This window comes from Passer domesticus, chromosome 10 (assembly GCF_036417665.1).
Source record: "Passer domesticus isolate bPasDom1 chromosome 10, bPasDom1.hap1, whole genome shotgun sequence".
In the NCBI taxonomy this organism is placed as follows: Eukaryota; Metazoa; Chordata; class Aves; order Passeriformes; family Passeridae; genus Passer; species Passer domesticus.
The window spans coordinates 16,612,183-16,636,793 of record NC_087483.1 but is presented as its reverse complement, the minus strand read 5'-3'; the positions used below and the strand labels follow the sequence as shown (position 1 = coordinate 16,636,793).

Here is a 24,611-nt window from a genome sequence, read left to right as displayed (position 1 = left end):
ATAAGATGGCTATGGCTATTCATCATGTGTCCAATATAAACTCATCATGTATCCATCGTGTATCCATATAAACATGCATTTAGATTAAACTTAACTTTAATAAGCCTGAACATATGCTTAACACTATGTCCAGATTTCATATTTCTCACATTTACAATCATGTCAGAATTTTCATCTCTTGAAAGCCAACAACATAACTCAGTGCAAACTACTCCTGAAGAAACTATTTCAGTGTTAAGTGTTCATCACCTCTTAGCTATTTAGAATCATACTGAAATAGAGTGAGTTGGAATGAAACCAAAATATGAATAACAAAAAAATATGAAAATTAGTCTAGAAATATATATACCGTTTTAATTACTTTAGAAAAATGGACATCAGGTGTAAAATAAGGTCCTAAGACTAAAAAAGATATTTTAAACCATAAAAGAAATATTATTTCTGGCATGACCTGTTAATAAAAAACACAGATAATGTGGCAAAAAATACTCAAGAGCAAATTTTATACCAGTGACAGTAGAAGTAACATAAACCTACTGACTAACTCCTCAGATGACAAGATCATTTTGGCTGACAGGATATAGCCCAATGGGAATTCTGCATCAGATCAGTTATGCTTATAAAGGAGTTTTGTATGCCCTGACAGCTAATTGCCAATATTGCCCTGCCAAATTTGGAAGATGGGGGGATGGAGCTTTATGTGTTAATGTTCTTAAACTAATTCAAGCAGTATTAGAAAAAGCATAATACCTCAGAGATTTAAGCTAATTTTGACTGAAATATGTTGAGGACTGAGCTAGAACTACTTTTTCTTAAAAGCAGTTCCACTCATGAACTCTTCCTTCTGCATTCGGCTGTGTCAATGAAGTTCACAACTGGAGGGTTAATGTCATATTTTAACGTATGTACAAAGTCTCAGTAGTTAAGGACTGGTCCTTTTGAGCAATTCTAGATTATACTAATATCAACTTCCTGCAGCCTATTAATTTAGTTGAGGCTAGAGCTGCTTAACATAAGTAATCCAAGAAAACAAAACAAAGAAATGCATCAGTCTTGCAAAATGTGAAGTCAGGATTGTATGACATTTTGACTAGCAGCTTTGGAAAAGGAAAAAGCATTTCAGCCAAAATGGAAAACTTGTTTGCTTAATTTTTTTTCATATCCCAACACACACATACTGCACTTACTTGTTTGCTGCCACTGCAGCAACTGATGCCAGTAAGGCAGTTCTCAGGATTTTCCCACCAAAAGCGCCACCAACTCGTTTAACATGGCACATGATCCTGTTGGCTGGAACACCTAAACTCGCAGCTACTATCTCCTGTAAAACAAGTTTTAATATTTTATGCCAACCCAAACTAAGTCCAAAAGCCATATTCTGAAATAGAAACCTTTTCTAGAAAAAGGTTCCACAGATATTTCTATTCTTCTATCAGATGAATGTAACTTTTCCTTTACCCTAGGCTAAAAAGCAAAGAAAGAATAACAACAAACTCTCCACACTGCTCACATTTCAAATCTTGACCGTGCAGACTGTGAAAAGGCCATTGGCCAATATGAAGAATAATACCCTTGAATTACATTATCTAAACAGATAGAAGCTTCAGGTATAAAAATGGATTAGTTTACAGTTACAGTTTTACATTGGATTAGTTACAGCTATGCATTAGTAAAAATTAATTAGTTTACAGTTTATATTATTTTTATTACTAAGGTAATCCCTCATTCTTATTTAAAATAAAACTATTTGTTTCTTAATTATCTAAGGTCTTGCTAGTGTCAGGAATGATTTTGGTTGAGATAATTTTCTCAAACACAAAGTTCTTCGTACTACTTGGCTATTGGCAATATAATAATAATGGAAATTATAAAAGGAGCTGAACTGGGCTTTGAACACAAAATGCCAGTGTTGAGTCTGAAATACCATCAGTTTCATGCACTATGGCTATTGCTATGCAGGCCACAAGCTATGGCAGCTTTATTTTGTCATTTACCATCATGACAGCATTTAGAGGGTTAGAACACCTCTGCTATGAAGACTGAGGGACTTGGAGCTGCTCAGCCAGGAGAAGAGAGCTCCAGGGAGACTTTACTGTGGCCTTTCAAACTATAAAGGGGGTTTCACAAGAAACAGAGGAGGACGTTTTAGCAAAGCTTGTATTGACAGGACAAAGGGACATGGTTTTAAACTAGAAGAGAAAGAAATTTTTAAAAATGAGGGTGGTAAGGCATAGGAACAGGTTGCTCAGAGAACCTGTGGACACCCCCATCACTGGGAGAGTTCAAGGGCATGTTGGATGGGACTTGGAGAAATTTGATGCAGAGTAAGACAACCCTGTCCATGGCAGGAGTGTTGAATTAAACAGTCTTTAAAGGTTCCTCGAAACCCAAACCAATCTGTGATTAGGACACTGCTGCATGGAGTAGCAGTCTCACCTACAGCTGTTAGATTTGATCAGATCCTCAGTAGGTTTTGACTCTGTAGAGAATTAATTGCTCCTCACTCCAGTGGAAAACTAACAGAGATGGAGGAGCCTCAGCACCCCACAGGAAGCTTTTCATGCCTACAATAGCAGAGTATGAAGTACTTTGTTCCAAGGGAAAGGAGAAACTTATCCTGACAGTGTAGTGCTCAGTGTTTATCACAATACAGCAGTACTGCAAAGCAGATGTTATTGGACATCCAGATGGGAAATCTCATGTTTCTATGGCTTCTGTTCCTACAGATTTATAAACCAAACTTTAAAAGCTCAATTGTCACAAGTCCAAACGCTTTCTCTGAGAATGTCCTGCATTACCTGAATAATTGCTGGATGCTGTGTTGACACATACAAATCCATTTCTTTATCCTCTCCTTTTGGAACAGCAAGCATACTCTGAGTCTCCATGTAAAAGTGTTTCTGTCCCCCAATGCAAATCTCCCCTGATCCAATGAGAAAAACACAAGTATTACTGAGGGAAAAGGACAGAAGAAATCAACCAGAGAAGAACTAACAGCCCACCATCAAATGTCAAATCCTCTGATACTTCTTGTGTGAAAAAGCAACATATAAAATAAAAACACAAATTAAAATCCTTAGATTGGTCTTGTTCCAGTAGCATCACCAGAAGTGGATTAAAGCAAAACATGATTGCCCACAAGTGGTGACAACAATCAATAAAATCTAGATAAATTAAAAAAACATGCACATACTGGACCAGGTCAAGAAGAGGGCCACCAAGATCATCAGGGACCTGAACCACAGGACGTATGAGAAGAGGTTGAGAGAACTGGATTTATTCATTCATAAGAAGAAAAGGTTTAGGAAGAGATCTTACTGCTGTATACAACTACCTAATGGAAGGGTGCAGACAAGAGCAAGCCAGACTGTTCTCAGAGATGCCCAATGGAAAGATAAGAGGCAATGAGCACAAGAAATTCCAGCTAGATATAAGAAAAATCAAAATCAGCATGAAAGCGGTGAAACACTAGAACAGATGCCTATAGATGTTGCATAATCTCCATATTTGGAGATATTAAAAACATGACTGGACATAGGCTGTAACAACCTGCTCTAAGCAGACCTACTTTAAATAGGAGGTTGGACTAAGACTCCCTCCCAACCTAATTGTTCTGTAACTTTTTTCAAGTACAGATGATACAAAAAACTTGAACGTAGCAGCAGAACACCAATACACTAGGTTCAGTCATGCTGTCCTCCAAGTGCCTAAGAATTTTCTCAGGCCTAATGACTATATGGAAAAAAAGGTAGAACTGGGACTTGTAGAGCAGACAGCCAAACCCAAATATTGACAGCCAAAAATTTCTTATCAAATGTATTCTACAGTTTACCTTCAATTATATTATCAACAGTTTCAAATGCCTCATCAACATTTCCTTGTTCTAATTTTCTTTTTGGCTCAAAGAATGAGTTGTGTTTTATAGCTTCCTGTAATGGAGAAAAAGAGAAATAGGGGGTTTTAAGTATTTTTAAGATTCTCAGCTTGTTGCAGCATTTTAGTCTCAGGACCAACACCATTGTCTTCAGAGACTGGAACCACCAGCTACCTAAATCAATGAACAGCTGTATTAAATCACTTTACTGTCATCGTAGTTGGTTTATTCAATAGCAGCAATTATTTCCTGATGCATACAGTGTAACTGATGACAGCAGTTTCTGAAGGAAACGCATTCAGTTTATTCAATCTGCTCTTGCCAGTCATACATCCAGGATGTTACCAAGACACCACAGAGTAAGAATGCAACTGCATAATCCAGTGAGTGATGCAGCAAGAGGGGAAGAAGCCACAAGGACTAAGTAAAGGTGGAATCTATTTATAAATTAGCATTTTCTTTATTTCTAATAAGATTTTATTAGACTGTTCCATTAAACCACACACACATCAAAACAAGCTGTAAAGTGACTACCAGAACTAATTCTGATTCCCTACAAATGTGTCCTTTGTTCCTTCTACTCTCCTTAATCCAGGGTAAATCCATATGTGACTCTCACATTACGTTTCTAAAATGTTGTTCATCCCTAACACCTTTCTTTCATTTCCCCCCAACAACTCCTACATCTCCAGCCTAGCTTTCAAGCTACACAACAGATAAAAACGCTAGAGATAATCAGGAACTGACTGTTAGCCACTATACACATGCTGACTAACCAGCTGGTAGCTACCAGAAAATTAGAAACCAGCATGCTCATTGCCTTTTCCTCACTGGGAACATTATGAAAGTTTTTTTTTTTTTTTTTTTTTTGCATTCTAATGTTTATTACTGTAAAACTTGTGAAACCTTAATGTTTTCAAAACTGTTGCCTATCACAAGTGGTCAAAATTAGACAAAAGGTTAAAAATTTATTTATAGGGAGATACTCATATTGCTTAATTGGATCTTCAAATTCATCTTGTTTCCTTAAAAATCATATTTTAAAAGCAACTAGAGTGTGAACTGTTTCCATTCATTAAATAGGTAAAACAATAAAAAAGAAGAAATTATTAGTACCTCAATTGTTAAAATTACTGGTTCCAGCATTTCATACTCTATCTTCACTTTTGCAGCTGCTTGTTTGGCATGAACATCTGAATCTGCAACCACAGCACAGACAATCTGACCCACACAAATCACCTGTAGAATACACATCAGTAATGGAACAGTGGAATCAAACAATTTCCATATGTGCTACTGATCTTATTTTACATAACCACCACTTATGCCTCCTGTTCAGAAGTTTTCTGTAAGTTAGGACTTTTGTATTTTCACATCATCCATGAAGCTAACAAATTATAAAAATACCAGTGTAACTACAGAATCAAGGAAAATACAGTGTTCAGAAATGGATAGTGGGAGGATAAAAGGCTAGAGAAAAAAAAAGTTAAAATTAAGAAAATCAGTTGCAAAAAGGTTGTATTTATACCTCGTTTCTTGCAAATATAATCTCCGGATCATCAGAAAAATGAAACTCATTTGCAGCTGGCACATCATGAGCTGTTATGACATCAAACACACCTGCTCCTTTTAGGGCCTCTGAGGTATCTATAGATCTGATTAGGATATGGAAAGAGAGAAGTGTAATTCATTAATTATGCAAACTGCTCACAGAGGAAGGGAACATAATACAGAGGTATATCTCTTGTACTACCAAGATTTGCTCATAGGCTCACACACCCATTTTCTTTCTGTGTCTGGCATGTGGAGAAGTGCAGATAAAAGACAATTTAAGATTCTACTAATTTGCTTTATTTATAAAAGATAATTTAGATACAAAAGGGAAATCGTTGGCCCACTAGATTGCCTGAACTGCAATGGTTTAATGAAAATCACTGCACAATTACAATGTTACAACTGCAACTTTCTAAGACCTCACAGCCTACACACATGTTGCAAGATACAACTACTCATCTTCAGATAGAGGATTCATGTAGAGAGATATAAAAGAAGTTACAAAACCAGTATACATGGAGAAGGAATGGAAATGTCTAGGTGTAGAAGGATCAGAAGGAACAGCAGGTCTGTAAGAACAGCATGTTTTGATAGCAACTACTTCAGCAGGTCATCAGATCCCAGCACATGTACAGGCATGTCCTCTGGACACCCAGATCAGGAGACAAAGGAGACTGAATAGATCCTACTGACTTGCAAAGATGGGGGTGATGTCACCTCTAAGATGGGACCAAAAAGAGGGCTGCCAAACCCAGCACTGACCTAAGAATAAGCCAGGAAATATGACAAGGACTCAGTAGCTAGAAGCCCCAGTCCTGTCACGACAATTAATTCTGATTAGATCACTTGAATATGCCTTGGTGCCTGAATGTTGAACAAACTGCTAGAAGAGGTGTATCTTGGCAGCATAAAAGCATACCTTGAAACAGTTTTCTTACAAAGTAAAATCCTCTTCTCCACCCTTTTCTCCTATAAGCCTCATATGAGCATTGCCACCCTGTTGCTGCAAAGTTGCCACACTATTTCCTACATTTTGAACAATTTTCTTCTTTCATCACAGAGTTAAGGTTTAAAAGTAGTGCTGGTTAAACTGAATCTTGAAGTCTGCTTGCATTGCACAGCTGAGCACCTTGTGGAGGTAGCTAGGCTACCTCTGGGCTGGTTTATGAAACAGAAACAGTTCACCCCTACTAGTACAGTAAAATGGGGTGAGACACTTAAATCCTAACAAACCGTTTTTACTGGTGCAACAATACTGCTTCCAGCGTGGATTTGCCTGCAGGTATCAGGCACGCTGTTCTCTACATGCATAACTCGTTAGTCTCTAAAAATCTCAGGCAGCAATTCATGATAACACTTTCCTCAGGTCCACTTTGAACACTTACACAATCTTAGCATGAGCTCTGGAACTAGTGACAGGAGCCAGGAAAAGCTCCCCGTCCACAGAAGGAAGGTCATCAATGTAGACTGCTTCACCAGTGGCGTGCTTTATCCCAGACTGGTGCATAATGGGCCGTCCCACAGGGTCCTGCGGAGACTGGCTCGGCTCTACGTCCTGTACAGTCAGAAACACACACCCAGCACCCCCAGTTAAAAAAAAAACAAACAGTCCTGTTACTCTTAAGGTAATCAGAAAATTAGATGAATGAACAATGCTCATGCTATCATCTTCTGGTTCAATATTGAAAGAGATGTGGCTGCGGAAGGTGACTGCTACTCCTGGGGATTTCTTTCTCCTCTTTTCTTCTCTTATGGACCCTTCAAAGCGTGACACACAGGCTTGTTTACCTGGATTTTTTTCCCTTAATTATTTACATCAAAGTGACAAACCCAGCACTTTTTCAGAAGGACATTTTCCTCCCTTACTGAATAGTGTAATGAAACTTTGATAATTTTCTGAATTATTCTCACAACATTCTGCTCTGAATGTTACCAGTGTCAGGTGGTGTACTATGAACTATATGCAATGATTTCTAAGATTTGTCCTCCTCACTGAAAGAGTGCCACTGATCATGTAAATCAGTGAGAAAATACTGCCTAAATATTTTCTTCCCAATTATTTCCTTCCTTCATATCTGTGTATAAATTTAGTGTCTTATTAATCTTATTTTGCTAAGTTTTTTTTTTTATTAATTCAGTGTTTCCAGTTAAATCTGCCACATCAACTAATGTTGCCAACTACCAGAACACCTTTCCAATTTTTGTGTCAGTATTCATGCTAACTTTTTCCTTTTCTACATTTAGAATTAGTCAATTGCTTACAAATTAAAATGTTTTTACTTCTAAAGCTTCCAGCACACAAGTGTTCAGGCTGCACACTTCTGCTTCCTGCACTTTCTGGCACACCGTCTGCTACTGGCACAAAGTCAAGAACAAACACGCCTCACTTGACTGCCTGAAGTTCCTCAAATGGATGTCTCAGCCAAACCACTTCAACATTTCCACCACAGAATGACAACATATTTGGATTTCATGATAAGCATTCTTTTTTTTATCTTGATTTTAAAAGCTTAATAATATCCAAATTAAGGAGTGCAGACAAAAAATACAGTCTTACAAAATCTAAATAGAAATTTAAAGTGGAAAAACTCAGATTTTCTGGGTTTCAAAATTTCCATTGCTCAGTGCCAATTGATCTGAGTAACAAATTGTTTCAATTTCTGATGTTCAGTCACTTTATTACAGATGGGGAATAAACTGGGGAAAAGTCACAGAGAAATAGTCCCCATGGTCCTGGCTCCTCTTACTGCCTCTTGCCTTTTTTTAAAACTAAGAATAATAATAACAACTCTGAAGGAAACTTAAGATAACAATTTGAACAAATTTGATGTATTTAAAGCTAGTGTTTTTCTAGGGAATATCCAAAAATTAAAAGAAAAACAAGTATTTACCTATATTTCATTTGAATTTTTCTTTAGGTTTATAAAAGTTGGTATTTTGACTCGTGTATTGAGGGTGTCAAAATATCAAAAATCCTTGCTGGTGTTTCCACAATGAACTGTTCATATGGTGAGCTCAGAAAACACCAAGCATGTACTTTGCTGCTCTCTACTGTTGATTTAGGACAACCTGCTTGTGTTAATTTGAGCACACAATCATCACACACCATCTTGACTCCTAAATCTGCAGTAAGGCCTAAGAGCCCCCTGAGGATCTTGAGACAACAATACTATAGCTATGCTACAGTGTATATACACTATACCTGGGCTTTTCAATTTTGGTTTTTTTTTTTTTTTTCATTTCTTTCTGACTGGCTTGCACACTGCAATAAACCTATTTTAAGCAGCCTGACAATGGAGTTTGCTTAGCATATTTATCTTCAAAGAACTGCCTAGAAGAAGTGAGTATACCCCAGAATCTCTTTTTACAAACAAGGATTCTCCAAACAAGACACAGTTAAAATCTACCACTAAAAGCCTTTTGCTTCCAGTCCTTTGGAAAATCTGAACCTGACCTTCACACCAAAGCTCATGCCTGAACTTTTTACCTAGTCTTATAAAGCACAAAAGAGTGTCAGAATGAAATCACTTGCCTGATATATTTGGATACTCTGAGGCATTCTGGTTTTGAAATCTTGTAAAACACTCCCATATTCCACAGGTATGCCAGGATAATGGCAAGGATCCTGAAAAGGAAATTAATTACTGCTAAAATTCACATTTTGAACATTACAATTAGAAAAGCCAACAACCAAAATCAAGCACAAAATCTTTAAACAGGAAATGCTTTCCAGGCTCAAACTAGAAAGGTCCTAAAACAACAATCTGAAAACAATGTAGAGGTGTTAGGTGTCACTAAATAATATTTAAAGATATATTGATTCAACAAATATGCTTTTTAAAGTAAGTAACAAAGTAGGGACAGACAGAAGAGTTTTATTTTGAGGTCTGATCAAAAGTGGCTCAGAATAACTCCTGGTACTAAACAATTACCTAGTAAGGGCGATTTAGAGGAAAGAGCTCAAGGTAACACAGAAAAAAGTGTAAAAGGGATATTTTTCTCTGTAAGAACATATTTAAGACAAAAATTAAAAAAGTAAATTACACCTAGAATGTCTTGGCAAGTGAAGCTTTAGTGTGCTCATCTCCCAGTCAACAGCTCATACAGAAGGAAGAAGGAGGGTTGGTTTAATATCTACAGTTTTTTTCCAAAGCCTTTATTTCTATTTCATCTATTTGTGTTTTGAATGATAGACAGAGTAAGATCTCTTAATATATTGTCTTTGGGTCTGGGAGCTTGCTACTGGCATGTTGTTGTATAAATATTGCTCAAATGTCTTTTAAAGCCTTATGTCCAAGTTAAAGATATCCGAGCATCTAAAAGTTAAATGGGCATCTCTCCATCAGTCGCTTTGGGGACTCCTGTGTTGTCCTGTGCAGGGCCAGGAGTGGGACTCCATGCTCCTGATGGGTCTCCTGTAACTCAGTATATTCCATGATTTTATGAACTAATTTACCATTGTCTTCAATGACTGTGACACTTCCAGGAAAAATCTGTAGAAGAAACTGACCATCAAAGTTTTCTTATAGTCTACATTTTCATCACCAGCTGAGCCTGGAAGAGCAATTTCTTTAAGAACTAGTTTGCATGCTTCATCCAACATTTGTTCATTCCAGTGTCTGTTAGGAAGAATAATAGATACAATCAGACCAGGACTAATAAAAAATAAATACCGATTGCAGTAATATATGTGTACCATCGACCACAGACATAATCCTGCTCACAATAAAGTCAAAATATTGATTGTAATAATGTCTGCAATTTTTAAAATGGTGTAGATCAATGCTGCCCACAGAGCTAAGCTCCCATAAGTAAACTGCATTAAGCGCTATGCCAGCATTTTAAAATAAATACATAATTAAACGAACCCCATTACAGCTTTAAAGCTGCTTTAGCAGTCTTACTGATTCTCACCATATTGCAGATACTATCCCTATATTTGAAGGGGAGTAGATAAAGATACAAAATGTAGTATTTTCAAGGGACATAATTAGCTGTTATATTTTCTGAAAGTGCTGTCTTCTTCAAGTATCTCAACACTGTTAATTCTCCATAGATACACGACTGCAGATATCAAAATATTAAGTCTGTTAGACTAAATGCAATCATGTTAAGCATCAAAAAATAGTGAGCACTTCAACTAATGAAACCATTGCATATTAAATAGCAAAAAAGGCCACTGGGGCTTCATTTAGTGTTGTTTTTCTGCTGCTTGAATTTCCAAGTTTTTTCCTTCAAAACATGGAAAGGTGCTATAAACTGGGAGGGGAAGTCAGGGACTAATTCCAGAGATTATTGGGACCTTGTAGATGAAGAGATATTGAAAAGGTGAAGACTTGTGCTTCTAACCTTATTGGGCACATCTAAAGATCTCAAACTTTGTATTTTTTAGAGACAAGCTGAGGGACTCAAGAACAATGATGAGAGGATTATCAAAGGTATGGGATAGAGAGGCATTTACCCATCCTTGGGTTTAGGTGCACAACTGACTGATGTATACTTCACCCAGTTATCTCACAGCTTATCTTATCTCTTATCTCTCTGCATAATTTACAATGGAGTTGCACTTCACGTGCAAACTCCAAAAAGTAACAATCCTGAAAAGTCACCATTGAGGCTTGATCATTCACTTGAACACACAAGGCACGAGTCAGGCAAATGAAATCTTTCTGTATTTTCATGTCCCAAGGAACATGAAGCCAAGCTTTCAAAGCCCATTTGTTCAGAGACACGCAAGACAAAGAAATTTTACCTTCCAATAAGTGTCCAACAGGTTTGTTTTGCACAGACTGTTGTTGAGACAGCACCTCCATAGAAAATGCTTAGATCCTTTATGATGTCTGTACCTTCTTCAAAAAGGACTCTCATCCCAGCATTGGTTATCGGAAGAGCATTTTCCCGCCTTGGTGCTTGTCGAAATGCAGAGACATACTCGCCCTGAGCAAGATCACACAGAAGTGCAGACATGTAAGCATCTGAAAGCAGAACTTGTTATTACACTATGGGAAGCAAGAGAACAGAAAATGAAGAGCACAAATTCAATGTCCTGAGTATTCAAGACCATGCACTTTCTTCCCTTGACCTTTCAGTAGCTTTAACATCTTTGATCTTCTAGCAGCTCATACCCAATCCTCCATCACCTACACTACATGATTTTTCATGGTAGATAACTGGAAGACAGGGATTTTGTGGAGCTGTATTTATAACAAGACCGTAAGTTTAGAGGCTTCAAAATATTGCCAAACTTCAGTATTCAGATAATATAACCCATAATTCTCTTCCAAGATCCCATATCCACTCTTGCAAACCCAGTATCAGTTAAAGACTATTATTCAGTTCAGCAACATTTATGGAACCACCACACACACATCTCATCTTATACCATCTTAAAGAAAAATCCTCAGGAGATGACAATGCTTTATCTGTTTGATGGCAGCCGTATCACAGGTGAGCAGCCTGCTTTGGTGAGCACAATGGCAACTTGTCCAAGACCCCTTTCCATAGGAGATCCAGACAATTGATATTGCCCTCATCATTCTAGGGCAAACTTTTCTCTGAATATTAGTCTTTATGTAGCATTGCCAGCTACCTGCTGAGTTGTGTTTTTTGGCTGAAACTGGGAGATAGTATGGCACTGAAGTAAATAAATGTAAGGAATTCAAAAAGTGAGCAATAACAGTGCTAGTTTAAACAAATGGATTATGCCCCTTCTTGCTCTTTATTTTATAGTCTTTAACTCTGCATAAAGCAAATCTAAACAAACGAATCATTTACCTTCCTAGAATAGGGAATATGGATAGAGATTAAGATCTCTTCTGGTGTAATGGTATTGTTACCAACTCCATCTGCAAAAATATCACTCACAGGAATCTGTCGCCTTTGTCCTAAAAAAAAAAACCAATCCAAATCCAGAAAATTCCATACAATCACGCAATTAACAGAATATCAACAGTATTTTAATGGGCAAGAAATACCTGCTGCCTTCCTGAATAAATAACTACTATAGAGCTTATATAAAAAACTATCAGTGATATGTTCTATAAATTTAAATGGTTGTTCCATCTTCTACAACATCATAATGCCAGATGCCTAAAAAAGTATCCAGAGGTCAATTCCCATTCTGTAATCCTCCCTTCCAATACTGCCATGATGATCCCACCCTCTCTCCTGTAAATCTATTCCAGATCTTTGCAGCTGCTATCATAACTACTTTTCATTCTAAAACATACAAAATGAGTAAGTAAACTGAGTGGTAAAGAACTGCTGCAAAAGTAAAAAAAAAATATTAGGAGGGTGGGGATTTTATTGTTTAGGTTTTGGGTTCATTTCTTCTTTTCTTTGTTTGCTTTTCCTCTGAGATTCTGAACATTTCCAGGAGTCCAGAAATAAATGCTATTGCGTTATCTTTTCTCTTTTTGATATTTTATTCTGAAAGTGACCATATTTGTTATTCTATATGTATATTATGAAAGTTAAAATTTTCAGAAGGGATGATGACAAAATTCTGCAAGGAACCTAAATCTCTAATAAGAGCCCTTTAAACACTTAAATGTTACAGAGACAGGCTATCTCCTCCTACCTCTTGAAGCGAGATTGAGCATGCAGTTGCTGGCTGCCAGAACAGGATTCAAGTCTGAGGTTGATTTTCTACTTATGATGTTTCCACCAAATGACTTGAAAAAATAAAGTAGTTTATGTTAACATAAAAATATGATGATTACAGAGAAAGGTAAATGACCATATGACATGCAAACTATATGTACATTTATACATATTGAAAGCTATAAAAAGAGGTATTGATAGAAAATTCATGGCAAAACTAAAAAATGCAAGTTCTACATGTGGTGAGGACCAATTTCACATTTGTTACAAATTTTTTCAAACTGTAATTGCAACTAATTGCCAACATACAGCAACATTTCTTATCTGTTCTCCGCCCAGAGTTCTCAGTTGCTGCAAGACAGCACAGAAAACCCTCGTCTTCTCTTCAGGGACCTCGGCAATTGCATCTGTCAAGATGTCTTTCACTAGAGAGAGGCTGCAGGCAGCTCCCAGAGTTAATCCTGTAACCAAAAGATTATGAAAGTGCAATGTGTGCATTGCTTTATTGCCTGGGTTTTAAAGTGTCTTCAGACTGCAGAGTTAGGACAGCTCATGTGAGCAAAAGCAGATAAAAGGAGAGGGGCCTTTGCATTTTAAAGGAACTGGAACCTTTCATTTCAGGGGTAAAATCCCTAGAAATGTTGAAACAGAACTAATCCCTCACCTCTTCTGCTGAAAGGGAAATCCCTTCTCTGCTTCCAGCTGCACATCACAACTGCTTCCCTTGCACCTTGCTTTGACTAAGTAACGTTTAGGAGACATTTCACACATAGGTGAGTCAGCTTCAAAATGCTTTCAACAGACTCTTCCTATTTTTAAACATGACTTTCATCCTAATTTGATCTTGCTTTGCATATGTACATTCCAGTTATTCTTCTAAAATGTGGGTAAGGTAGCATTGGCAGCAAAAACCCAAATGGTCCTAACAATGAAGACAGTATCATATTTCCCATTAGAAAGAGAACTCATATGCATTTATTTGAGAAGGTTTTTTTCCTAAGATTATACTGCTATTTTTTTTGTAAATGGTACACAGTTCCCTTCTATTAAAAATAATTTTTACATAATAAATGAATGTTTTCAACGAATACTGGGATTCGTTGAAAATAAAAATAAATGTAATGAATTTTAATTAAATCAATATTAAATTTTATGTATTTAAAAGAAAAAATTAATCAAAACAGATTTTGCATTTAAATCTGATTAAAGAGAGGAAATGCTATTTCTGGCTGGCAAACTAAACTGCATATCTCTTGTTTTAGAACTACTAAGTCTCACCTTCAAATACCTAGGTTTTATTTACACACTTTAAAGAAGGAGTAAGCATTCTCCCAGCTTCTTTTCAATTCCTAGCTACTTTTCAGCTAAGAACAAACTAGTCTTTGAATAAAACTGGATGACTGATCAGAAATAAAACAGATATTCTAAATGCAATGACAGAATTATCAAACACAGTTTACCACTTGAAAAAAAGTGGCTTCAGGCATATAGCAAGTAATTTCATCAGATAGGACTTTCCTTAAAACTTTGGCTATAAGCTTGTACAAGGCAGTTTTTATTCAATTACTTTAGACTATTATAGGAAGTTGAACCTAATTCGAGTTATATTTCTATTCCACCAGAAATTATTTAAAACCCAAAACCTAGTCTAACTAAAAAACCTCCATGCTTATTATAAACATGTAAGTTGAGGTATAAAATTTTAAACCTATTATAATTAATGCTGCTATGATTGAGAACAAGAGTAGTTAATGCACATCAGCAATGCCAGTTTAATCACAGCCTTTTTTCTAATGTAACCAAGCATGCCACATGCTAACTCTCCCAGTGGTTTTGTATGGGTCTCTCTCTGCTCTTCAGCAGAGCCTGGTACAGCAGTTACAAAGCAAATCCTGCATGACTGATCACCAGAACCAGTATCACCAGAATAACCATCCTCTCACTAAGGCCCAAGATAATATTGCTGCTCAGCTCTGCACTGCCTCATGAAGACAAAGTCATCCTGCACTGTGCTGCTGGCAACAGTCCCCTTGACCTGGGAAAGAGCCAAGCATGATTAGGAATGACTTGCTCAGCACTCTGGAATGGTGCAGCATTCCTTACTGCAAAGACATCTTTTATTTCGGAAAAAAGTAAAGTCTACTGACCATCATTTGTGTATTTCAGCACATTCAGATCTGGGATCCTTGCAGGAGCAATAAGAACTGGATGGAACACACCTCTGAATTTCATGTCAGGTCCTACAAGATAGGAACAGACTTGGACAAAAGGCTTTTCCATTACAACAACTCCCACATACTGGAATGCAAGCTTAAAGATGAAGATGCAAAAAGAACACCAAACGTAGCCCCACTCCTCTCATGCACTCTGGAACTAAAGCAACAGGAGCTGTATTGATCACACACATACCCAAGCTGGTGTTCCCAACCACAAGAGGTGCTTTAGGGTGGGTGGCTTTCAGATCCAGCAGTTCATCCAAGCTTACAGGAGAAATCCACGTTACTCGCTCCCCATGAAAAACCAGAGATCTTTTTGGTTGATTTTCTGCCATTCTCTGATGGAGAAACATGGCAGATTTAAATATTTAGACATATAGACAGAAGTGAGATTGAACAGACACTAGATTGAAAGCCAAAAATGTTCTTAAACAACAGCAGTTCTACATAATCCTTTAAAATTGGACAAAAAGGGGACAGAAATGTTATGGTGGCTAATGCTTGCACAGTGGTGAAAGTTGAGACTGCGAGGGTGAAATGTCTTCAAGTAATTCCAATGGGCTAATAAACAAGAATGATAATAAACATTCCCCTAGGAAAAGATATAGGGATAGATCCTGCAGTTGCTAAAACTGTTAGAGGGTATTTGCCCACTTGGGGGCAAATACGGTTGGGGAGGTATTTGCCCACTTACTTTCTTGGAGAGCACCAATGGCACTGGTGCACATGCACTTCAGTGTCTCTGGCTGCTCTACCACTGTTCTCTGATCACTTGGAAATAGCTTGTGAACCAGTGCTCGTACAAACACACAGTCACAAACTCCTGTCCTGCAGTTACTAACTTTTCTCCAGAAGCAGTCAGCTAACTACAGATAACCTGGCTTTGAATCTCTAACTGAAAATAAAGCAAAATATACAGCTTTTGTTTTCTAGACCAAATACTGCTGTCAATAATTAAGGATGCCTAACACTTTCCATTCCAACTGTTTTATATTTGGCATGCCTTAATCACTAGGGCTAAACACTCTCTGACCTGGGTGGCTATCTGAGAACAGACTAACACAACTATTAAGCCACAAAATTGTTTTCCAATGTTAAAAATTGTTTGGTATTCAGTTTGCTGTGAAGTATTTGTATCTTCAGCTGCTAGGCTGAAAACACAGTTAGGGTTTCTTCTTTATCTTCTCACCTAACTCTGCAACTTCATTTTCCTGATATGACTTTTTTTGCTATGTGAATATTCAATAAGCTTACTGGGCAAAAAACCAAAAAGGAGTATAATAACATTAAAATGTTTTGACATTTCATCTGATGAATTACTGCTACGCAGAACTTAAAAATTAATTCTGAACAGAGCACGAGAATAGTCTATAAACAGCAAAAGGTACCATTAGTTCTGGAGGGAATATAAGCTCCTGGGTGGGATCTAAGGGCTGGAATTCATCTATTGAAAACAGGCTGGTGGACACCTTAAAAAGAAGGCAAAGACCAAGAATTTTCTCTCGTTATTCATTTCATATAATAACAATAAAAGCAACAGCAAAGCCAAACCAATAGATTGCCACTGAAGTCAGTAAAAAAAAATAGTAATTTCATTATCATTTGGATTTGTTGTTAAATCACCATGCATCATTTGGAGGTGCTGAGGTGAAAGAAGTGTTCATAATATTTTCTTAAATTTTACTGCTAACACAAATGACAGTGCAGAAGCAAGAAACTGAAGGACTAAGTACAGGCTTCCTGTAGCTCTACTACAACAAATTAGTTTCATGCTAACATAAAGTACTCAAAATCCAAAGAAGTAGATGAGATATTACTGAAAGAAAATTAAGAACAAGATGAAATATTTGTATGGATAAGAGGTTTCACAGAAAATCACAATCATAGCTCTAGTTTTTAAGAGTGCATCAATTCTTCAGACTCAGGTCAGCAGTTTTCCTAAGAGACCAGTACTTATATCATCACTGATCATTGATTTAAGCAAATTTCACATACGCCCTAATGTAATTCACAATGTAATTCTCACTGCATTGGTAGAGCTCAGACTAGTAATATTACTGAACCTGAAGAGCTGTTCATATCTCAGCTCTGGAGATCCAAACTACCTTATATGAACTATCTGAGACATCAGAGCCTCCTCATACAAATATACACATAGAATCCTCAATTTTTCAAAATATTTCTAAATTTCTTGTGAGAAATAATAAAATATCATATTTATCAAATACTACATGCAATATTCTAAGTTTTATACTGAAGTATGGTCAGTAATATATTTAAAACTTTACCTTCCCTTCATTGTCAAATAAATTATCTTCCTGATCCAAGCAACATTTTCCATTTGCTTTTCTTTGACAACAAATGGATTCCTAAAATAGGAAAATCCCATTAGTGAACTACTGCCCAGAATGGCAATGAGTTAAAGCTCATAAGATAACAGTGACTCTGTATTTCAATAAAGTTCTAGATGAAATTTAATAACAAGCCAAATTAGAAGGATTAAGCGTTAAAGGAGTGATATAAAAAATAATTTTAAGTCATCAAATGTTGACATCCTTAATACAAAATAATTCCTACTATGTAGAATTCTTTTGCCATTGTGAGAGCAGATGTAGATGGTCTGTATTGTTTTCTTTACCAGCTCCTCAGAAGGTTTCTGACACATTGCATTGCATGATAAATTCTAAGAATCTGGACTGAAATTCTGCTTTTATTCATGCCAGTACTAACTCACAGTAAACCACAGGGAGTTACTTCAGATTATTCTTCATAATCCAGGCTAGACACCATGTTCACTTGTGTTGATCAGTTTTTCTAATGGGTTAGGCCATTTACTCAGAACAACATCTTTAAACAGAGGGAAGGGATGATCTCAGTGAAAACCTTGATGGCTTGTAGATGCATATACACTGATGGCCCCAGTCTAGCACTCCTGCTGCCACTACTTCTTACCTTACAGAAGGTTTTACAGGCATCTAGGATTGGCCTGTATCCAGTACAGCGGCACAAGTTCCCTGAAGGAAGGAAATCAGTCAGAAAAAGCTTTGCTCTAATGTGGCTTTAGAATGTCATGTCTTTATAAGAGTCTTGTGTTTTTGAAGCTCAAGGAGAAGTGTTAGCTCTCAAAAAAAGAAAATAGAACAGTGTCACAAGACTTAGGACCCTGCAGCTCCTGACAAAAAATGTTGTGTTTCAAGGGGAGTATGAAATAGTTGAGATCTGCACTAGAGTGAATGCTGGCTACACCTCAGTATGCAGGAGAACAAGAGATTGTACAGTATTTTTTACCCACTCAAAATGTTGTTCTCTTTCCCCCTGACTTTTTCCTAGAGGTGAAGGAAGCTAACATTACACCTTGAAGCTCACCACATAGCAAAAGGAAATGTCTTTGGCTCCACTGGGACTCTAGAGCACAACAGATGACAGAAGGCTACTTTACCTACAATAAATGCTCACACTTTCCCTTACTGAAGATAGTTTGCATCTCTCTGCCTTATCTGTTTTAATCCTATTGCAAAGGGCCTGTCCTGCAAGGCTTATTACATTCTCAGCACCAGATATAAAGGGACCTTGGAGATGCTCAGATACAGCTGCTTCTCCAGTATGACATAATTCTTGCACATCTGATTTTAAGCACTTCCAAAGACACATATGGGGATGTTTTGAACACATGAAACAATCCATAGCTCCATGTTTCATTTTCCAGGAGAAAAGAATGACAGGGAATACAAGGTCTCCATCCAGTAGCAACTCTTTCAGAAAGCACAGTTTGTAAGAGTACATCATCCATGCGTGCACACATGTATACTCACACAGACAGGCATTCACATAGACAAAGCACCTGAAGAAATGCTTCAGGAACACACCTGCAAACTAAAAAGTGGCAATACTTACCAGCCAGAGCTGCAATCATCTGCTCTGAAGTTGGTTCTGGGTGGTTTCGTAGTAAAGTGTATATGGACATCACCATTCCAGGTGTGCAGAAACCACACTGGGAACCATGGCACTTGGCAAGTCTTTCCTGAAATGAAATACCACAAACAACACTCCTTCTGGCACTCATCTCCAGTCTAATGTATGCTCTCTTAAATGGGAGATGCCATACAAAATGCTGCCTTTGCAATAAATCAGACTTTTAAAGTAAAACACTTAAAGCAATATAAAATGAAAATAATTATTTTGGGTGTGATGTTTATGCACATCTTACTAAAGAAGCTAATTAGCTTTCAGGAGACTTCTGTATTTTTGCACCTATACTAAAACATGAGCCAAAGGGACATTGTTCAATATGTGTCATTAGCCCAAAGAAAGCAAAACCTGACCCACTCCAACAATCATTACATACCAACTACTTGGTCAGACTGTCAATATTAAAGTAAGATCCATCCTCAGCCTTGATCAATCAACCACCAGAAAACAATGTTGCCCTCTGTTGTCACTTAGCAGGGAAAACAACAATCTTATGGAATTCCTATGCCCTAAAAGCCACTAAAGCTATTCCATCCTAAAAAGAAATCAGTAATCTTCCTATACAGTGAAACTGCACTCTCACCTGAACTGGATGAATCCTGGTTTTTGTACTTCCAATACCTTCCACTGTAGTCACTGCTGCACCATACAAGGAGCAAATGGGAAGCAAACATGCATTGGCTGAATAGTGTCTTTGGAACATAAAGGAGAATAAAGAACATGAATATATTTTAATAAATAAGTCTGAGTATTATTTTTCAGTCAATCAAGACATAGTTCATACTTACAAAGCAGCCACTATTAATATGTGGAATGAGAAGGGATCACTTTCTAGCTATGCCTCTTGTCCTCATATAAAAGCATATCTATGAGGACAATTCCATGGAATTTACATCTTCCTTAATACCTCAGTCTTTTCTAATTGCCCTATTGTCTCTCTTGCCCACAAGGAATCTGTCAACTGTATTTTGAAGGAGAAAGACAGGAAAAGAAAGATTGGTGTAGTCATTCAAAGTAAGTAAAGAATTACTACTGCAAATTCATAATCAAAATTCTGATCCAAAGTAAATTCTGATGTAAAAGAAATATCATTGTTCCTAAACAGGAACAATGTTGCAGCATAAGCCACAGCATACCTTGCAGTTGAGAAGGCCATGATACACAGAGTATCATCACACAATTCCAGAAAGCTTCAACTCATACAGAATAATGCCATACCACTTCAGAAGGCTTCAGGCATCTGACCATAGAGAATCATATCACTTCAGAAGGCTGCAAGTGTCTGCCCTCCTTGTTCTTTAGGCCAGCCTTTTATCCCCTCATGTTGATGCATTGCACCTGTGTGCCCTCTGCTCCCTGTGGTGGTTGGTCAGTGCCCCTGGGCACTTCACAGCTCATTGCTGTCAGTGCTGCTCACCTGACCTACACAGCTGTACCCAATCACCACAAATTGTGTCCCTACAGAACAACACACCAAAATGAAAAGTCTTCAGAGCATTTAATAATTTCATTTAAAATATTTGGATTTTTAATACAGTTGAAATGTGGTGGGGTTTGGGTTTTTTTTTTCCCAAGAGTTTGCTTTAATTTTAGCTGTTTCATTAACTTCAAAAAATTTCATTTATGCTGCATTCCAATATAATGTAACTGTATAAAATGACAACTGGAATGGTTTTTTCTCCACCCAATAAACACTTCCGTGTACAATGATATGTAACCATGTAACAATTTGATTGGAGTTTTCTTAACTTAAAAGCAATTTATTCCAGTTTTTAGCTGAACGACTCAAACTCCGGGTTTGAGTTTCAAAGTCTTTATTTCTGTGGGAGGGGTGGAATGGATGTAGCTCAGTTTTAAGGGCTGGTAAGACTCACACTTCTGCCTCCCCCACCTTCCCACCAGCTGTATGACTGTATGCTGGTTTTGGCTGGGATAGAGTTAAATTTCTTCATAGTAGCCAGTGTGAAGCTGTGCTCTGGATTTGTGCTGGAAATGGTGCTGGTAACACAGGGATGTTTAGTTACTGCAGAGCAGGACTTACACAGAGTCAAGGTCTTTTTTGCCTCTCACCCCACCCCACCAATGAGGAGGCTGAGGGACACGAGAAACTGGGAGGGGACACAGCTGGGACAGCTGATCCAAAATGACCAAAGTCATATTCCATGTCATATGGCATCATGTGCAGCATACAGAGCCAAGGGAAGAAGAAGGGTGGAAGTTTTGGAGTGATTGTGCTTGTCTTCCCAAGTAACCATCACAGATGATGGTGTCCCAGCAGTGGCTGGAAATCTGCCTGAGGATGGGAAGTAGTGAATAAATTGCCTACTTTGCTTTATTTGCACAAGCAGCTTTTGCTTTATCTATTAAACTGTTTTCTCAACCCATGAGTTTTCTCCTTTACCATTCTGCTTCTCTGCCCCATCCCGCTGGGGGGGAGTGAGTGAGCAGCTGCATGGTCCTCAGTAACCAGCTGGACTAAATCACCACCCAGAGCTGCAGGTAGGAGCCACACTCCAGTGGTCAAGTCAAAGGGTCTTAATGCCTTCTACAACCTCTTGCAGGGGCTATGAGTATTTATAAATAAATCAAGCATTTGAATATGATAGTTCAGCAAATTCACAATACAGCTGAATCAACAGCAATTTTTACAGCATTCTCTTTTTGGATTAAAGTGACCCTTCCTCTAGATACTTTAACTATTAAGTACAAGTTCTACAACTCTGTTTTTAAGGTTTCATATCTGGAAATGGTATAAACAACCATAAAATTTTCTGCAGGTTTCAAAATATTCTGTTGAGGATACCGTATCTTCTTTGAAGCTGGATCATAAGTTGATATCATCACTGTGCAAGCACCACAGCCACCTCCTCCACAACCATACTTAGTTCCTGTAAGAAAGACTGAAAATGCAGTCATTAGGGAAAATAATTATCTGGTTCCATTCTGGGCTTTATTTCACTCAAAGGCTTGAGACCACCTTTTTTCCTAAACCCCCAAGGAACCTAAAATTTGTTTGGTATCAGCATATGTACTGGACTCCTTTCTATATTGGAATAAAATTTTCAGTGAAAGCAAGATGGGAGCTAAGGAATTACATGATCAAAATCTTCTTCTCAAGAAAATTTGATTGTAATTTATTTTGGAAGAGGAGTAAATTTGGACAGAAAAGGAAAGTGAAAAATACTTCTCCAAGCAAAAATTTGAAAAGAAGAAATATGTAATGGGCAAACCAGCTATATATCTGGAATTCCAGTGGAACACTAAAACCAATTTCCCAGTTTCTCCCAGAAAGCCCATTTATAGTCAGGCTATTTGCCTTGCATCTCATCTGAAGGCTCACACTTCTGAGAGTAGTGCTCATTTCTGTGAATCTGGAACAGTGACCAGTCTAAAACTGTAAATCAATAAACAGCTATTTTCATGTTCCAAAGCCACCAAAAGGAAGATGCCTTTTTGCCCCTCAAAATTCCACCAGCCTCAGGTTCTCATCAAAATCTCCTGTTTACCACGAGAGAGACTATTACAAAGCCTGGGGACTTTTATTCTGTCAAGCTACTCACCCCTAGGTTTTTAGACTTCTTTAAGAGATGGGAGGGGAGGAGCACAGATAAACACATATTCATTGTGCCTGATGGCATAATTTGTGTGTTTAAAAAGCCAGGCCAAAAATACAGCTGCTCAACTGAAGAATATTTGGATTAAGAAAGAGACATCATTTAGTGTGGTTGATTTATCTTAAAGGAATCACAACTTCCTTAATCTGGTAATTAAACATTGAATTAAAATTTCTTAGAATTTTACTTGAATAAGGCTTTCACAACTGACTTTAGGGACTTTCTTTCTTCAGGAAGAAAAGGATACGTCTCTTTCGCAGATAAGCCAAGAGCATTTGTTCAGGATCAGCATTTTTCTCTATTATCTACAGCAAGAAAGTAAAGACAAGGTTTTATTAAGAAGCCAAGGCCTTTCAAAATTCAGGGCACAGACTACATTCACACAAAGCCAGAAGAGATTCTTTCTCTGGTTCCCTCTCATAGAACTACACTAATTGCCAAACACTGCAGGAGAGTTTGGGCTCCCTCTGGAAATTCCTTTTCAGACACATACACTTCCAGAACTTGCACCATGCAAGCACTAAAAATAACTGCTGCTCAGTGAAATGTTATACTAGGGAGCTGACCTTCGGCCACACTAGAAATAAAAATGCAGAACTTTAAAGGCAGCATAAAGAACTAACTAAAGATTTGCAGACTTTAAGGTCTCCCTGGTACTCTGACGCACTAGAATAAACATTACAGGAAGTCTGTAAGGCTATCGGCAGTAGCAATTTCTTTTCTCGTTTTATTTATATTAACCTTCACTTGCTGTAAGAAACTGACAGACAGTAACAGAAATACCCACATTCTTGATTGAGTACAGTATTTCTTATTTGGTCACTTCGAATCAGCTATTTCCTTACACTTGCTTTGGATCAACAGCCAGTCCTTGCAATATTATCATTATGCACAATAGTCCAAATTTGGGCACTAAAGTCTTGCTTTCAGTTGTGCCTCTGAAAACCTGACACCATCAAAGATGAGAAGTCAGACATCCAAATGAAAAAGGGTTTGCTTACTAGCCAAGTTTGATACCCAGCTGAAAGTGTGTTTCACTTTAACACAGTTTTTCTCCTACACACAGCAGAGCTAGCCAAAATGGGACGCAATCACCCAACCTCCTTCTGGAAGTTTGTGCGAGGATTCGGTTACACTCATATAAACAAGTCTGAGGAAGCCAAATCTGCGCCCTTCGGGGCTCCTTCAACCCCTCTCTCTCCGGGCTATACTTACCTTCCTCCCGTTCACATAGAAAACGAGCTCCTCAGCGGCCGCGGCCCCTCGCAGAGCCATCGCTCGCAGGCGCAGCGGGAGCAGCAGGGCAAGCCGCGCCGCTGGACGCGCCCCGGTACGCGGGGCGGGCCGCGGCGCAGCGGGGCGGGCGCGGAGAGCGGCGCCGAGCCAGGCTTAGGTAACGCCGTCATTGTTTTCAGCGTCCTGCGCTGACCGCAGATGTTGATTGACTTCAGCCTCCCGAGGTGTTTTTGAAGTGTTGGAAAGCTAAGCCGTACCTCGCACTTTCTCAAAGGACACAGGTGCTCCTGCAGAGCAAAACGGCAGCATTAACACTCAGGTTCTTATAATAAAATCACCAAGAGTAATTTTAAATTGAGATAAAACCCAGCAATGATCATGAGACAAACGGGATTTTTTTGTTATAATTGCATTCACAAAATAATCAGCAGCAAGGTCCAGGTATCATAACCATTTGTAAGGGCTACTTGTACAGGCAAGGTTTTATAGAGAAACTACTTTCCTCTTTTTGTATAATCAAAATATATCAAATTAATTTCCTACAAA

General features: G+C 37.9%; 1 protein-coding gene across 5 annotated transcripts in view; it reads right to left on the bottom strand.

Annotated features, from left to right (window-relative positions):
- AOX1 (aldehyde oxidase 1) overlaps window positions 1-24,187 on the bottom strand; it is a 39,624-nt gene extending 15,437 nt beyond the window's left edge. Inside the window, exons 1-22 of one of the 5 annotated variants that reach the window (XM_064434020.1) lie at window positions 24,045-24,187; window positions 23,077-23,134; window positions 22,019-22,115; window positions 19,799-19,907; window positions 19,141-19,267; window positions 18,199-18,260; window positions 17,535-17,615; window positions 16,635-16,715; window positions 15,440-15,584; window positions 15,178-15,270; window positions 13,340-13,491; window positions 13,008-13,101; window positions 12,203-12,312; window positions 11,181-11,365; window positions 9,885-10,047; window positions 8,961-9,053; window positions 6,814-6,983; window positions 5,403-5,529; window positions 4,991-5,113; window positions 3,833-3,929; window positions 2,799-2,923; window positions 1,188-1,321 (exon numbers count right to left, since the gene is read on the bottom strand). In XM_064434020.1, coding sequence (XP_064290090.1) covers window positions 1,188-1,321; window positions 2,799-2,923; window positions 3,833-3,929; window positions 4,991-5,113; window positions 5,403-5,529; window positions 6,814-6,983; window positions 8,961-9,053; window positions 9,885-10,047; window positions 11,181-11,365; window positions 12,203-12,312; window positions 13,008-13,101; window positions 13,340-13,491; window positions 15,178-15,270; window positions 15,440-15,584; window positions 16,635-16,715; window positions 17,535-17,615; window positions 18,199-18,260; window positions 19,141-19,267; window positions 19,799-19,907; window positions 22,019-22,115; window positions 23,077-23,134; window positions 24,045-24,104 — 2,486 coding nt within the window. In that variant the 5' untranslated portion in view covers window positions 24,105-24,187. Of the gene's footprint in view, window positions 1-1,187; window positions 1,322-2,798; window positions 2,924-3,832; window positions 3,930-4,990; window positions 5,114-5,402; window positions 5,530-6,813; window positions 6,984-8,960; window positions 9,054-9,884; window positions 10,048-11,180; window positions 11,366-12,202; window positions 12,313-13,007; window positions 13,102-13,339; window positions 13,492-15,177; window positions 15,271-15,439; window positions 15,585-16,634; window positions 16,716-17,534; window positions 17,616-18,198; window positions 18,261-19,140; window positions 19,268-19,798; window positions 19,908-20,003; window positions 20,142-20,351; window positions 21,231-22,018; window positions 22,116-23,076; window positions 23,135-24,044 lie in introns of those variants that run through there. The other 4 variants (XM_064434015.1, XM_064434016.1, XM_064434018.1 and 1 more) reach the window with 4 other exon arrangements.
- Window positions 24,188-24,611: the final 424 nt, after the last annotated feature.